This window comes from Melospiza georgiana, chromosome 1 (genome assembly GCF_028018845.1).
Source record: "Melospiza georgiana isolate bMelGeo1 chromosome 1, bMelGeo1.pri, whole genome shotgun sequence".
NCBI lineage: Eukaryota > Metazoa > Chordata > Aves > Passeriformes > Passerellidae > Melospiza > Melospiza georgiana.
In genome coordinates, this window is record NC_080430.1 from 130,584,183 (window position 1) to 130,600,769 (window position 16,587).

Genomic DNA, 16,587 nt, shown 5'->3' on the forward strand with positions numbered 1-16,587 from the left:
GTCTGTTATCAGTTTATCAATTTAATCTAGTTTCAGAACATGTTTCACAATGCATAAACTGCCAGAAATTAATAGTAACCAAAGTTCTTGACAGAACAGTAGTATAATATAGTGAAATCAAGTTTTTAATATGCAGCTTGCAGACTTACCTTCTGGAATTACCTCAGTGAGATTATTTTTAAATTTTGAAATGGTATTCACTTGTATATTTCTTCCAGTAATGCAGGATTCCTAGCATTTTATATTGATACAGTGTTTAAAACCAAACATCAATGCCCAAAGGTGATTTTGATCTTAACTGGTAAGATCAAAGTTGGTAGGTGGCTCTAAGGGTAACTGTGTGAGTGATGTAGTGAGTACATAATGAGAAGTTCTCTACGGTGCTTCAGTTTTAGTTTGTTTTTGTTTTGTATAACTCTTAAGTACACTTGCTGATTATGCTACAGATATAGATGTTTTGCCAAAAAATTTCTTCAAGATGATTGACTCTTTTTTATTCTTCTCTGTTTTCTTCTTGTTGTTTTGGATGTTTTTATTAAGAACTCGTGAGCTTTTGGAACTGGGTCTTGACAACGAAGATTCAGAACATGAAAATGATGATGATACCAATCAAAGTTAGTATACAAAAATTAACATAGCATACCAAAATGCCAGACTTTCTTAGTGCTTTTTCCCTTTAGCTAGCTGAAATTTTGAGTAAATTTTGCTGCTTGTATATGTAAAGTTGGGTTTAGTAAGATTTTCTTAGCATTGTTACTTCACCAGTTTTCTTCTACCACTGCCTATTTCATTGCTTCACATTTCAGGGCCATCTTTTCATCTTCTCTCTCACTAAACTGCAGTATTACTTATCTACCATTCTACATTAAAATTTGAATCATAGTTAAACTAATCTTTTTGATCTGATGAAAAACTGTGCTGAAAATGGTAGAATATTTACTCCTATATACAATGTAGGAGTGATGTTCAGTAAAGCTAGGTATAGTAAAAAGAATAAAAACTATAACTAAGCAAATTAATAAAGATACAGCATTTGCAGAAGCATCCTGTAGAAGTGCTAAATTTGCAGAGGTTCTCCTCTAGTCAGGTAGCTAAGAGGAAAGGATATTAATTTTTGGCATTTTAAATCCTTATTTTTTCTAACTGTGAAAACTGATTTGAAATATCTGATATTTAGGTGCTACACTCAATGACAAAGATGATGACACCCTCCCAGCAGAGACTGGCCAGAACCATCCATTTTTCAGACGGTCAGACTCTATGACATTCCTCGGCTGCATTCCACCCAATCCTTTTGAGGTTCCTCTGGCAGAGGCCATCCCCTTGGCAGACCAGCCACATCTATTACAGGTGACATCAGAGATGGTGTTTTGGAAGAAAACTGCAGTTTGCTTTTTCATTCCTCACTGAAGAGCATTATTGACCCAGAGCTCTTTTGTTGTTTTTCAGCCAAATGCTCGCAAAGAGGATCTGTTCGGCCGGCCCAGTCAGGGTCTGTACTCGTCTTCTGCCAACAGTGGCAAGTGCTTAGTGGAAGTTACAGTGGATAGAAACTGCCTTGAGGTAAATGTAAAGCTTTATTATTTTAAACAATATGGTAATTTAAACTAGAACCGTCATTCCTTAAAAAGACACTTTAATGTTTTCAGAGAGGATTTTATGTAGCTTTCAGAATGATAATTTAAAAGCCCAGTGCCTGTAAAAACTTGAAGTCTTTAGGGAAAGTGTGCTTAATATAGAAACTTGATGATTATTGACTTATAGCAGCTTTCAGGTAGTATTTTTAAATGCAGCAGTACAATTCTGAGCTAATTTTAGAATGCTAATTATATAATTATTTTTGATAAAAAGATTTAAATCTTCCTTTAGTCCATCCAATAGATTTGACTTGCCTTCAGACTGAACATTAATTGGCAAGCATATGAAATGCAAACACACAGTGGGGAAAATAGGTTTTTTTTGTATTTATTGAAATTATTGTGGCCACTGTGTTTTAACAGGTCAATTACAATGTTCATTTTGTGTGATTTAAAGTATACACCTGTGAATATATGTGCTTCAAAGCTTCTACTCTGCTTTGAAAGTGCAGCTAAATTTTACTTCTCTTTTAGGTTCTTCCAACTAAAATGTCTTATGCAGCCAACTTAAAAAATGTTATGAGCATGCAAAATCGGCAGAAGAAGGAAGGGGAAGAACAAAATGTGCCTACAGAAGAATCTGAGAATTCAAAACCAGGGCCTTCAGCTCATGATCTTGCAGCGCAACTGAAAAGCAGCTTGTTGGCAGAGATAGGATTGACAGAAAGTGAAGGGCCACCCCTCACATCTTTCAGGTAGCTGAGTTTAAAATTACAGTTTGAAATGTTGCTGCTCTTTTAAGTGGCTCTTTGGGAGTCTGGAAAGTATTTTTGAAATTAAAATGGATAGCTTAATTTAGTTTACATTTGTAGTTTGTAGTTTAGATTAGTAGCTTCTAAAGTGAATAGTTGAACGTGAACAGTCTTCAAAGAGGTCTGTGCAAACTGTAGGCAAATTCCTTTACTCCCTGACTTCCTGCTGCAGGCCTGCTGTGATGTCCTGGGTAGCCAGGCTGAGCAGTTGGAATCCATAGCTTGCCATCTCTGTCTGGTGGTGCTGCCCACACTTAATGCAGTTGTGAATTAAACTGCTCTCTCTTCAAATTACAGCTATTTTAAAAGAAATTAAGGTCTTGGTTGATGGGAGACCAGTAACAGTGCATTCCACATAGCACGAAAAGTTACATGCTTTTGGAGTAATTACCCTTTGGAAGCAAGGCTTGTGTTTCTGCTGAAACAAAGCAGCTTCATGTGCTTTTGTGCACAGACTTGGTGTACTGTGTCATTGTTTATCAGGAATAAAAAGCTTAGTTGAATGCAGAGGCTAAGAAAAGGCTGAAGTACACAAAATGTGTCTGAAATTTTACTTGATTCCACATATCTGTCATTTTTTTCTTCTTTCTGTCAGGCCCCAGTGTAGCTTCATGGGCATGGTTATTTCTCATGACATGTTGCTGGGACGCTGGCGCCTTTCTTTGGAGTTGTTTGGTAGAGTATTCATGGAAGATGTTGGAGCAGAGCCTGGATCGGTATGTATTTCTCAGTGTAAGGACAGTTCCTCTTACAACTAAGTTGTGACTCTCTCTAATTATTCTGATTTTGGGGTTAGTGCTTGTTTTTTTTTATTATTTTTAGATCTTGACTGAATTAGGTGGCTTTGAAGTCAAGGAATCGAAATTCCGCAGGGAGATGGAAAAACTTAGAAACCAGCAATCAAGAGATTTAACATTGGAGGTAAAAAAAATCTTCTAATGAACTTTCATTAGAAGTTGAATTACTACAGTAACTTGATAGAAAAATTTGTATTTCAGAGTCTGCAAGCAGGTGTCTTAAATCATACTTTGTGAGTTATGTTGCAATTACTCTGTAGTTTTTCCCACTCTGATTGTTGTTTTTTGAATCTGTGGAGCACTGTCCGGAAATCTGTTGTGAAGCTGAAAGTCTCTTAGAATGATAGTTGGTAAAGAAAGAATTTTTTTTGGTATTTTTTACTAGGTTGATCGAGACAGAGATCTTCTGATTCAGCAGACCATGAGGCAGCTGAACAATCACTTTGGTCGCAGGTGTGCTACCACTCCGATGGCCGTACACAGAGTGAAAGTTACTTTTAAGGATGAGCCTGGAGAAGGCAGCGGCGTAGCACGGAGCTTTTATACTGCTATTGCACAGGCTTTTCTGTCAAATGAGAAACTGCCAAATCTAGATTGCATTCAGAATGCCAACAAGGGTACCCATACAAGTAAGTGATGCACAGCAGTTAATCTACAAAAAATATTAATAAAAACCTTGGGTGCTTTATTTACATAGAAATACTTGGCCTTGTGCCAGTGATGTCTCTTGTTAGTTTAGCCTAGAATCCATAAAAATTATGCATTAGTTCTCTGGAGCAAGGAAATGGCTTTCCCCCCCTCCACGCATTTTCAGAAACAGGAACTTCTTGTTTTTCTTGCAACAGGAGTCTGCTTTAGGTGTGCTCAGATTTTTTGAGTGTCCTTCTCTCCAGCAGGTAATAATTGTCAAGATTTTAGCTACTAAGAGCTTATATATTTTTTTACAGCTGCTCTATCTGACTTGCCACAAACACAATCTAATGGTTTTGAAAATATATATAAGCTCTTAAAGTATTTTATCATTTTTAAGTTGGTAGAAACACTTCAGGTCCTTTCTGAAGTTTGGCTGAACCCAATCACTGCTTCAAGTGAAATGGTTCTGTCTCATTGATGTCTGTCAAACTCTTCCAAACCTTAGTTTTCCTTACGCTGAAACTTAGGTAGGAGAGAGAAATCTAAAGATGTTTAAGTTTATGAGGTTTTTTGCCCTTCAGGTCTGATGCAGAGATTGCGAAATAGGGGAGAGAGAGATCGGGAAAGGGAGCGAGAGAGAGAAATGCGGAGAAGTAGTGGCTTGCGAACTGGTTCTCGGAGAGATAGGGATAGGTAAGTGATAATCTTTATCTTGATGAAGATATTTTGTCAAATAGAGTAATTGCCTTGGATATTGTCAGGAAAGATACTTCCTCCAGTTAAAAGAGTCTCTTTCAGGAGTGATTTGCAGGTTAATTTGTTGAAATTTGGTCTCTAGTTTTAATTCTTTACAGAATTATTAGGCCTACTTTATCATTAATCGGTTATGTTATTGGCCATCAGTTTCTTCTAGTAAAACAATAACAAAAACTTGTGTACTAGAATAAAATTGTGAGGTAGTGTAGAAACAACAGTGCCATTGGTGGCATGTCTGACTGCTGTATCCAAAACACAAGTAATACTAAAATCTCTGGTTTATTTTGATTCTCTCTTTCTGATTCATTCTCTCCAAGCAGCTATGAGCAACACTACTATTCCAGCAGTAAAGCTAATGCTAATATCAATCTGTGTGCAAATAATATTGTTCCAGAGGATTTTTGAATTTTTCCTCTGAGTACAAACCGCTCTGATTATCTTAAGGGACTTCAGAAGACAACTGTCCATTGACACACGGCCCTTTAGACCAGCCTCGGAAGGAAACCCCAGCGATGACCCTGACCCTCTCCCAGCACACAGACAAGCCCTTGGAGAACGGCTCTACCCTCGAGTGCAAGCAATGCAGCCAGTAAGACTTCCCTAATACATTTAATGATTGTTCTTGTCATCTTGTAATGTAAAAATTTATTTCCTTATAATTGAAATAATTGAAACATAATTGATAGTATTCAAACATGTAAGACTGATTTTATTTTATTTTAAATTTTGTTAAGATTTTGTTTCTCTAATTTGTTTTTTAGCTTAGGAGGTATCTTGTAATGCATTCTCTATTTAAAATACCAAAACTTTCATAAGATCATATTTGAAAATAAGAGAACTGGAGGAGAATAGTAAGACCTATCACTCCTTTATCCCCAGGCATTTGCAAGTAAAATCACAGGAATGTTGTTGGAATTGTCTCCTGCTCAGCTGCTTCTGTTACTAGCTAGTGAAGATTCCCTTAGAGCAAGAGTTGATGAAGCAATGGAACTCATTATTGCACATGGCAGGTAAAGTATCAAAAGTGAGAACTGACTTTGTGGCCAAAGCACTTATACTGTTCTACATCTAACTCCAATACATGCAGCTTATTTCTTGATAGTCTAGATATTTTTCTTTGGACAAGTGACTTTTTGGCTTTGGTTTAATCTATTCTGACTGCTTTCAGAATATGACAGGTCCTTATTGAGAGTAGCCCTGCTGAGAAGGACTTGATGGGTGCTGGTGGATGAGAAACTGGACATAAGCTGGCCATGCAATGCACCAGATGTGTTCTGGGCTGCACCACAAAACAGCGTGGCCAGCAGGTTGAGGGAGAGGATTCTGCCCCTCTCCCTGCAGAGACCCCACCTGCACTGCTGCATCCAGCTCAGGGGTCCCCAGCACAGGAGGGATATGGACCTGTTGGAGCAAGTCCTTAGGAGGTCACCAAGATGATCAGAAGAATGGAGTACCTGTCTTATGAAGAAAGGCTGAGAGAACTGGGGTTGTTAGCATGGAAAAGAGAAAGCTTATGGGTGACCTAATTGTGACCTTCCAGTCCCTGAAGGGAACCAACAAAAAGATGGCAAGGGACTTTATACAAGAGCATGTAGTGACAATTCAAGGGGAATGGCTTCAAACTGAAAGAGAGGATGTTTAGGTTAAATAACAAGAAGAAATTCTTTACTGTGAGGGTAGTGCAACAGGTTACCCAGAGAAGGCGTAGATCTCTGGAGGTGATCAAGGCCAGGCTGGGCCTTGCTCTAGAGGAAAGTACCCCTGCCCACAGCAAGGGGGCTGGAACTAGATGATCTTCAAGGTCCCTTTCTAACCCAAACTATTCTATCATTCTGTGAGTCTGTGATGGTGAAATTAAATCTGCCTTTTTATTCCCTTCTCAAGGGAGAACGGTGCTGACAGTATATTGGATCTTGGATTGCTAGACTCTTCAGATAAAGTGCAGGTAATGTATCACCTGTTGCACAAAATTTATGTAAGATTCAGTTTTATCAGTTGATTTTAAAACTGGAAGCAATTGGAAGCTTTATCATGCAAGACAACGTTCTGTTTAATCATTTCATTTTGAAAGGATTAACAATAATTAGTCAAAAGTATAAAATGTCATCATTAGGAAATAAATACCACAGGAATTCTTAACCAATGGAACCTGAATCTTTGGGTCCTGTAGCAAATAGCTTGATGTGTGTCAGTAAATAGAATGAAGTGTGTTAATTGCTGTTGTGACTTTGAAACCAGGAGAACAGAAAGCGCCATGGATCCAGCCGCAGTGTAGTAGATATGGAATTAGATGATACAGATGATGGGGATGATAATGCACCACTTTTCTACCAGCCTGGAAAACGAGGATTTTATACACCCAGACCTGGTAAAAACACAGAAGCAAGGCTGAATTGTTTCCGGAACATTGGCAGGTATTCTTCCATTAACTTCTTAGTCTGAAAAAATGTAAAAGACAATCATGCACAACACCAGGGAGAGTACCAATGATCCAAGCTGGAAAAAACTTGGTTCTTAAAATTTATTTTTAATGGTCTCTATTTCTCACACTGAGCCTAAGTAGGGGGCAATTTGCATATGTCAACTTGAAGTTTCTTTTCCTGTTAAATTTTAATTTTTTATCCTTCTTGTTAAAAATTATGTATGCCCATGATTTTCATTTCTGAGCAATACATTTGGAAAGCTGATTCTAGCTTAATTCTTAGATTATAAGAACTCTTAAATGTGAGTTTGCTGAAGGATCTCTAGTGTAATTTCTGCTGTACCAAGACAAACTCCAAACATTTTTTTTTTTTCAGAATCCTAGGATTGTGCTTATTGCAGAATGAACTATGTCCCATCACATTAAATAGACACGTAATCAAAGTTCTACTTGGCAGAAAGGTAAGTTGAACATGAAAATTTTGATTTCCTGTAATTTCTTAAAACTTCATCCATAAAACTGGGCTTTTCCCCCTAACCACATATGTATTAACTAGCTGAGCTGATACTGAAACTGTATGGAGGTGTTCAATTTGAGGACTGTTAATTTTTTCATTTCCTAGATTTTGAACAGAGTAGATGTACTAGAAGTCAGGTATTTGACTAAGATGTAATGATTTTGTAATAAGTTAGCCTTCAACTCTCTTCAGAAACTACATACTGTCTCTGCTTCTTTTCTTCCTTAGACTCAGAAACCATAGTGTTAGAAAATACTAGGCAATAGCTTACAGAAAAGCATTTTTGTGGATATTTGAGAGAGCTCATGGAATTAATTTGTAATTAAAATTTTGTCTCAAGAGTAGGTATAATTTAATTCAGAGCAATAATTACTTAAACTTTTGACCAAAACTGCTACCCTGGCCCAGTAAAAGCTAATCATGTACTGCACTTTTGATGCATTAGTCAATGGCATTGTAAGTTCTGTCTGATCCAGCAAATCTAAACCAAGGTTTGTTACTATTGGTCTTTCCTTAAATTCACTTTTGATCACATAATCAGTTACCCAACATAGTATAATCTTTAATGGAAAAGAGTTAATGGGAGAAATGGCCTTTAAATACCTCCTGGTGTCTTCCAAGAGTGTTTGCCTTCTAAATATTTTCTTAAAGTTTTTCTTGTTGAATATGTATTCTTTTCAGTATTCCAGTGTACCTTCTAAAGCAGACTGAAAGTAGGAGTTTACTGCATTTATTTCTGTGTGTTTGTATCTTCTGTTGCTAGTGCATAGATCTGACACAGGTCACATAATTTTGAATACACTCTTAAACACCTGTTGTGTTTCAAACTTCAAACTTGTGTCCTTTTTTTATAGGTGAACTGGCATGACTTTGCTTTTTTTGATCCGGTTATGTACGAAAGCCTTCGGCAGCTTATCCTCGCCTCCCAGAGTACAGATGCTGATGCAGTGTTTGCAGCAATGGATTTAGCCTTTGCAATAGACCTGTGTAAGGAGGAGGGTGGAGGGCAGGTAAGCACAGCTAAACTTGTGGCTCTCTAGTTTCAGAGTTTGACAGTGTATGCAGGGTGTAGTGTGTACATAATCCAGGCTCTTCTCAGATGGCAGATAAAACATTTTATTATTCTTGGCTTCAGTGCAGTGTTCTTAGATATTGAAGCCTGTATTTTTTTCTTTGGAAATGATCTGGAGTGTACCATAGACCCTGGTAACTGTAGTCAATCCTAGGGAATTTTTAAAACTAACCTGTAGTAGTGAATTATACTTGGGTTTGGAGGTATATTGAGCAATAAATCGCTCTGCAGCATACTGTGGTGGTTTTAATGATCTCATTTCCATTATATCCCTTTTCTTCTTCCCCTTTTCAAATGTTCCTTATTTCTTTGCCATAGGTTGAACTTATTTCCAATGGTGTAAATATACCAGTCACTCCTCAGAATGTATATGAGTATGTCCGGAAATATGCAGAACACCGAATGTTGGTAGTAGCAGAGCAGCCTCTACATGTAAGTCTTTAGTGGAGTTCTTTTAAAAAGAAGGGAAAAAAAATCTGTCATCTTTCCATCAGTTAATTATTCTCCTCATTGTGGTGTTGCTAATCAGGTTTCTTTAAAGTCTTGACAGCTTGATTAAAAGTATTTAATTTTTTTTTGTAATCATATAGCTGTTTATGTAGTACTGTGAAGACTGAGTGAGTAATTGATTTTATAGAATGAAAGATAATTTATTTTATTGTGGGTCTCCTTGGTTAAATATATATGTTTATTTCTTGAGCTCAAATGGCACAAATCCTCTTGTAATTTTGGCTTTGTATTTGGCAGCTACTTTGTTCTTAATAATTTATTACCTTTGATTTGTTTGTATCCTTGTTCTAAGGAAAAATAATTTATAAAATCACTTATACTAGCCTGTCAAGAAACATAAAAATTGACTAGAAAACCATATTAAAAATTATTTGATTTTTTTAAGCCCTTGTCAAATAACACTTACAGAATAATATATTTTTGTAGACAGTTAATGAAGACCAGTCTGTCATGATGCTGCTACATGTAAACTTCGTTTCTTGTGCTCATTGTGGTTTCCTGCTGCACATCTGAGATAGGGCAGCAGGCCAGATTACCTCTGTGCAGCTGAGGTCTAAATTCTCACAGAAAGGACATGTTCCTGGAATTAAGATACTTGATCTCCGTGTCTGCATATATTACTAATTTGGCTCTTGTTTATTTTAAGAGTTGAAAACCCTTACACTTGTATTCATTTTGAAATTTTCTAAAGCAAGTTAATTCATAGTACTCCATTTAGAATATGGAATTTCCTATCTTTTCATGATATTACTTATATAGAATATATGTGTATGTGTGTCTGTGTGTGTAATATTTTTGAAGCAGAGTTGGCATGTATCTGAGGAAGCAAAGTAAAAGGAACATGCAAGATGCATTTTTTTCGGTTTTTTAAAATTGCATCAAATTCAGCGCAGCTTAGCAAAATACCTGCACATTTTAGCATTAGAAGAGTTCATGTGCTTCTGCTCCTGGTGAAATACAAGCTCAAGCCAGTACTGCTTTCTTTGCTCTAGTAGGTAGGGTTTAAAAATTGGTGCAGCTCTTTGTTTCAGAATATTTGCATCTCAGATGATAAAGCTTTAAAAGAAAAGAGCAGCTCAGAGAATAATCTTGAGTTAAAGGGAATTTCACATGAAAATTTTAAGTAATGTGTTTAAAGTCAGTCTTAAGTTACAGGGTTACAATGTGCATTTTGTTGTTTTCACTTAAGGCAATGAGGAAGGGGCTCCTGGATGTACTTCCAAAGAATTCATTAGAAGATTTGACAGCAGAAGATTTCAGACTTTTGGTAAATGGCTGTGGTGAAGTAAATGTGCAAATGCTAATCAGCTTTACCTCTTTCAATGATGAATCAGGTATGAAATAACCTAGTCATAAACAGAGTTGCAGGTATAACTTAACACTGTTTTTTTTTTTTCTGTGTGGAGCAGTTACTAGCGTTAAACTTGAACTAGTAAGTCTGCCATTAGTTAATAAGCCAGTGAAAGCTGTTATAAAGTTATTACTTGGGATATTTTTTTACATTCCTTAGAAAATATTTACCTTCAGTTAAATGAGGGTGGAGAAGGCATGTTTTCCAACTTGACTGTCATAAGATGTTAAATACATGGACTGTATTACTGGTAGTATATCTTTTTGTGAAAATTCTCTAGAACTATAAATGTGATGGATGCAAGTTTAATACTTCTTACATAATTTTTAAACTGTGTTTAGTTGCAGTTGGGATTTTTGGTAAGGAGGGAGGAGTGGGAGTTATGTCAGTGTTGGCCTTGCTTTCAAAGCTATTCAGTTTGAAATTACTGATCTCCAGTATCAGGACTTTACGAATATGATTGTAGCTGAGATCCAGCTTGCAGCACATGTAAAACAGGTATCTTAATGTTATTGTGTAGTGCAGCAGCTGAATTGTTATTTCACCTTGTTATTTCACACAGGAGAAAATGCTGAGAAGCTTTTGCAATTCAAGCGTTGGTTTTGGTCCATAGTTGAGAAGATGAGTATGACAGAAAGACAAGATCTGGTAAGTTTTCCATTCCCATTGGCAACATGCAGGAAGAACTGGAATAAGTGGTGTCAATACTGTTCTTAACTGTGTCTACCTGCAGAGACTTTGTGCAGGGTAGTAGGGTTGGGTAAGACTTGGTTCTGGAAACAACAGGTGTGAATGCCAGACCTTCTTGTAATTGAAAGTAAGCATGGTGTGCTCTTCTCCCTGTTCTTAGGTCTCTTACAGAAGCACAGTTTCACTCTGCACAGTTGCTCTTAAGATGAGTAACTGTGGTTATTCAACTGTGTTGTGGGCTGGTAGGGTTTTGAGGTCAAGTTCTCTTCATGCATCATCTACTCACCTGACTTCTGTGTATCCAGAGGGCAGTATGTTTGTCCTCTCTGTAAGATGTCAGTAATGATACCATGTCCTTCTCAAAGCCTTTAGGAGTGAGAAGCTGATGAGAAGCTTGAAAGAATAAGATACTGTTCGGGGGATTTCATTTTTAAAAACTTGCCTGTAAATTTTATTCATTGTACACCTCTTAAAATGGTTTGTTTTTAACTTCCTACTCTGTAAGGTACTATCTCTCCCTTACAGGCTACTAAAAGGAAACAAAGAGTACTCTGAAAAGTGCAAACCCTAGAGCACGTTTTTCAAGGAGTGTCTATGCTTACACCTTGGTGGTGACTCAGCATTTCACACTTGAGATAATAAACCAAATACTGTCTGTTGCTCCCTTTTGTCTATACCAGTACTACATCCTGTAGTCTCAGACTGGTTTGTGAGACGTTCCTGATTCAATTTGTATTGATGGCAGTCACCACTTTCCCAGATGGATATTTGGACATGCCATTTACTGAGGATTTGTTGATACAGGATAATTTTGAATGCTGCTTTTATCAATTTTATGCATGAGCAGTTGATGAAGGAAGTGAAGGAATCTACTAGAGAAGAAAGTAGAATAACTGTGGAATTTAGTTTGGCATATTGAAGAGAACGTAGTATTATCAATCTTGCTGTGATTGTGCAATTCTTTTTTAATCTATCCCTACACAGTCTGTAGGCAGTATGAATCTTAATTTTAAACACTGTCTTCTTTTTTCAGGTTTACTTTTGGACCTCAAGTCCATCATTGCCCGCCAGTGAGGAGGGGTTCCAGCCTATGCCATCCATCACAATAAGGCCACCAGATGACCAACATCTTCCAACAGCAAACACTTGCATTTCTCGCCTTTATGTCCCACTCTATTCCTCTAAGCAGATTTTGAAACAAAAATTGTTACTCGCCATTAAGACCAAGAATTTTGGTTTTGTGTAGAGTATAAAAAGTGTGTATTGCTGTGTAATATTACTAGCTAAGTTTTGTAGATTTTTCCATTTGTCTATAAAAGTTTATGAAAGTTAATGCTGTCATACCCCTGGTGGTACTTCAAAGATTTAAATACAAACATTCCTGTACTAAATTTGTAACATAAAGGCCTAAGGAGCACTAGCAATACGTGATTGCAACAGTTTGCTAGTCAAGAACTCCTTTGCCTAACCCCAGCCAAAGATGACAGCAGAACAATATAATTTACACTGTGATTTATCTTTTTGCTGAGGGAGAATATGTAAAATGTTCTGAAAATTCACTGCTGCCTTTGTGGAAAGTGTTTCAGCAAAGGTTCTTGTATAGAGGGAGTAGGGAATTTCAAAATAAAAAATTAAGTATGTTCTGTGTTTTTAACTTTTTCTTTAATGGTGTTTAATTTGTGGTTGGCTGCAGTTGTGTATCATGTATATTGAACTTGTAAAAAGTTCCTGACAGCTCAGATCCCAGAGTTGGGATTGCTGACTTCTGAAACCACTTCCATTGCAATTTTTGTTCTATTGCATTGAACTCTGGCACATCAGTTACCATCACTAATATTTTGCATGTAATCTGTACCTTTAGTGGGGTTTTTTTCCCCTGTACATATTTGATGAGGCCAATGCACAGTATTTCATAGTTCACAATCAGCATTTTTGTATCCTTGTTACAGTGAACAGACAGTCAGGAGATTGTTCCACTACCAGTTCTAACCCAACACTTGTACTACATTATCTAACTATGTAAACTCAGCCTGGGCACTTTCTGGTAACTGTAAAATGTTTATAAGATCATGATTATTGAAGATACATTTTTTGGAAAACTTTAATGTTCGTGAGCTGCTTAACTTCTTTTGTATCTAGCCTTTTTTTAAGTATCTTGTTACAGTTTTTTAATAAAGAAATTACAGACAAAATACCAAGTCATACTGAAGAAACAATAGTTTTTATTTATTAAGCCATTTATACTTTAGCTAACAGCATACACTAAACATAGTTGGTCATTAAAAATCTGAATTTTGTAGCTGAAAAATTGACATGCAGAAGACATTTAGCCCACATTTTACAGTTAGCAGAGAATCCTGAAAGAAATGGGCCAGGCAACCCCTCCTTTTAACAGAATTGGTTTTAAGGAAAAGTGGCTTGTTCTGAAAAATCTCAAGGCAATTAGGTTAGAATAAAATTCACAAATTTCATTGTAGTGAGTTTTACTGTACGTTAACTTATGAAGTGCTTGGTTAGTTTTGGGGAGGGCAGTCTTTGACCTTGATGTAGGATTTCTTTTCCCTAAGGCTTGAGAGGTTTTAAGTTAGAAGTTGGTTGATGAAGAAAGGAGCTACTTTTTCACTGTAAAACAATTTATGAAGCTTAGCAGACTGAAATATTGAGGGATAAGAACTTCTGTGGTGGTGATGTTCTTCTTTCTTGCTTCTCCATTAGTCCATGTTAATGATTTTTTTTCTCCCTTTTGTTGGGAAGAGCTTTAGTAATGTTCCGTCCAAATCCTAGCAGAACTCACCTCTGCCAGAGCTCCTCTGGGTTTTCCTTTCTGTCAGCTAGTTGTAGGATGACCAAAAGTTACCTACATCTGATTTTCAAAAAAGCCTCTTCATTTTTTTAGTTGCTAAAGGTATGGAGTACAGTTGATACCACAAATTCTGATCACCAGTTGCCAAATTGATGCGGAAAATCCTCTCTTCTAAATAAGGTGGATTGTTTCAGGCTTCTGTAGTTAAACTGCAGATAAATAAACAGATGTAGAATTATTTCTGCAGGTACTAATGCTTCCTCTAAATCGATCATCCTAGAAAAGGATAGTTTGTTTCAATGTATGAGGATTGGAGCTAGATTTCCTGTTGTGACCTCCAGTGTATCTTAAGTTCAAAACTGATTTTACTATGCTAAAAAGAAAAACCAGTACAGCCTCATAAATCTAGCTAGAGGCATTTTAGTATAGTGGTGTGGCTGTTCTCTTATACTAAGGAGGATAAGTTACAAAGGTACAAAGCAACATCTACCTTATGCCTGGCTATCAAACTGCTGTGATTATTTCCACTACCAAAACTGCCTCTAACTGAAATGTGCAAGGTTAGTAGAAAGCAACAAAAGAAACTGTTTAGAATAGCATCAAAACTCCAGTCTGTAAAATAAAGCTCCCTCCCTCACAAAGCTTTGTGAGGCTTGATGTACTAAGAATTATCCAAGGCCCTTGGATGAAAGGCCACATATACATGTAAAGTACTGTGTATATATATATGTATTGTGTGTATATGTATATAAGTGTATGTGTATGTATAACATATAAATATATGTTATATGTATATATATTTCTGTATATAGATTAAGCATTTTTTAAGTCCTGTAATGTATAGCTAGACAAAAGCTTTGCAGATAGCACAGTAGCTCACCATATATACACACACAAGGCATTCTGGTAAGCAGAGAGGGAATTTAGAATGATATATACTGTCGTCATTGACTTGAAATATGTATGTAGCTTTATAAATAGCTTTTTTTCCTCTGTATGGTATATTTCAACTATATCAAGATTTTAATAAGAAAAATGTTTATTAAAATCATACACCTCCTCTCCCTTTGACTTAAGCCCTTCTGTTAGTTCACTTAAAGTGTGGTAGAGAAACTAGTTAAATTCTGTAATGTTTACTCTTTTTAATAGTCTAAATCCTTAGCTGTTCACCATTGCTGAAAGGTAATAAAGGTAGCTACTAATAAAATATTATGACCAACTACTAGAGTAGGTCCTAATCTGAATCTAGTGAAACCTTGATACTTTAGTGCTAATTTCTGTGACTAATTCCTGGCTTTGGTTTCTTTTACTTAGCTAGCCGTATCCAACACAAGGTAAATCACTTGCTCCAGCTTTGATAATTTTCTGGGAAGGAAAAATTGTCATCAAGTGGTCTTTCCCACCTGTGTGGTTTGGAGGTGGTTTTTCTTTCCTACAAGTGAGTAATTTGGTCCCTAGATAACAAGCAGTGATAAATCTGGAAACTGGCAATCTTATGAATCCAACACCATACCCTTGCAGAGCAGCATTCAGGGAGGCAGAGGAAAGGAAATTTTCCTCAACTCTTAAACAAGGTTTATCCTTTTATGCAATTGTGCAAAGCATACAGACTTGCTGGTTTTCAGAAGTTTACTTCAATGCATCTGAAGGGAAGTGTGTAGTGAGCAGGGCTGCACCTCTCCATGGCAGTTGGAGTGCAGGTGGGGGAAGTTGCCCAGCCACCACCAACCGCCTCCTGTGCAGTTGCTTCTCAGACAGAGCCGGGATTCAGCACAGCTCCTGGTCACCCTTAACACCACTAAGTGTGTGCTAACCTCCTCCTTTCTATGCTAACTGCTGTGCCCTAACTCCCTCTTTGTAGATCCCACAGCCTGTGGATCATGCCTGTGTGCATCTGTAAATACCATGCTCTTCGCTTCACTTGGATTTTTCTGGCTTCCTCTCTGTAAGGCAAACTGTGGCTACCTTGTTTAGTCGCTCTGATTCCCTTCTTTCAAGCTTTGTAGGATTTGACCTTTTTTCTGAACTCTTTTGTTTGCCTATTCAGTAATAGATCTGCTAAAACCAAATAAAAAATTCTGCATGTCCAGATTAGCTGGATTTCAGCATGTGTGGCATCATCTTACTCTGAGGTAGAAGGCATGTCCACACTTTAAAATGTGTCAGTGAATGGGACATGAGAAAGCTTCAGTGAGTGCCTGGAACTCACAGTGCTGGAAGTTTCCACATGATCTCCGTGGGGAGGACATGAACAGGCTTCACAACTGGAGAGTGGCCTCCATCACAGTGCAGTCACTGCCCATCAGGACTTATGGCATTATCAGGAGCTCTGATGGATCCTTTGCTAGTTGGAAATTGCTTTTGTGGCTTTCATTTGCAGCTATTTCAGATTTGCTGATCTGAGAAGTATGGAGGGCTTTTAATTTTTTATAAATTTTAATGGATTTTTTGTGGAGTTGTCTTAGAGGATAACTTCATGTCTTGCTTGAAACACAATCCTGTTAGAGAGTATTTTCCACAAACTACTTTTTTCCAATTATCACCACAAACTGCTATTATAGTAATAGACTGTTTAGCATAACAAGAGGCAGCTGGTTGCTCCCAGGGGTTCCAGGACTTTTCCATCATGGTGAAACTCTTCAATATC

At 37.1% G+C, this 16,587-nt stretch overlaps 1 protein-coding gene across 11 annotated transcripts in view; it reads left to right on the plus strand.

Annotated features, from left to right (window-relative positions):
- UBR5 (ubiquitin protein ligase E3 component n-recognin 5) overlaps nt 1-15,011 on the plus strand; it is an 86,796-nt gene extending 71,785 nt beyond the window's left edge. For all 11 annotated transcript variants that reach the window (XM_058036185.1, XM_058036194.1, XM_058036211.1 and 8 more), the window contains 18 exons: nt 541-614; nt 1,178-1,350; nt 1,450-1,563; nt 2,112-2,332; nt 2,985-3,105; nt 3,212-3,310; nt 3,572-3,815; nt 4,401-4,512; nt 5,020-5,164; nt 5,455-5,585; nt 6,460-6,520; nt 6,814-6,989; nt 7,374-7,458; nt 8,369-8,524; nt 8,905-9,018; nt 10,286-10,430; nt 11,010-11,095; nt 12,171-15,011. In XM_058036185.1, coding sequence (XP_057892168.1) covers nt 541-614; nt 1,178-1,350; nt 1,450-1,563; nt 2,112-2,332; nt 2,985-3,105; nt 3,212-3,310; nt 3,572-3,815; nt 4,401-4,512; nt 5,020-5,164; nt 5,455-5,585; nt 6,460-6,520; nt 6,814-6,989; nt 7,374-7,458; nt 8,369-8,524; nt 8,905-9,018; nt 10,286-10,430; nt 11,010-11,095; nt 12,171-12,383 — 2,470 coding nt within the window. In that variant the 3' untranslated portion in view covers nt 12,384-15,011. The remainder of the gene's footprint in view (nt 1-540; nt 615-1,177; nt 1,351-1,449; nt 1,564-2,111; nt 2,333-2,984; nt 3,106-3,211; nt 3,311-3,571; nt 3,816-4,400; nt 4,513-5,019; nt 5,165-5,454; nt 5,586-6,459; nt 6,521-6,813; nt 6,990-7,373; nt 7,459-8,368; nt 8,525-8,904; nt 9,019-10,285; nt 10,431-11,009; nt 11,096-12,170) is intronic.
- Nucleotides 15,012-16,587: the final 1,576 nt, after the last annotated feature.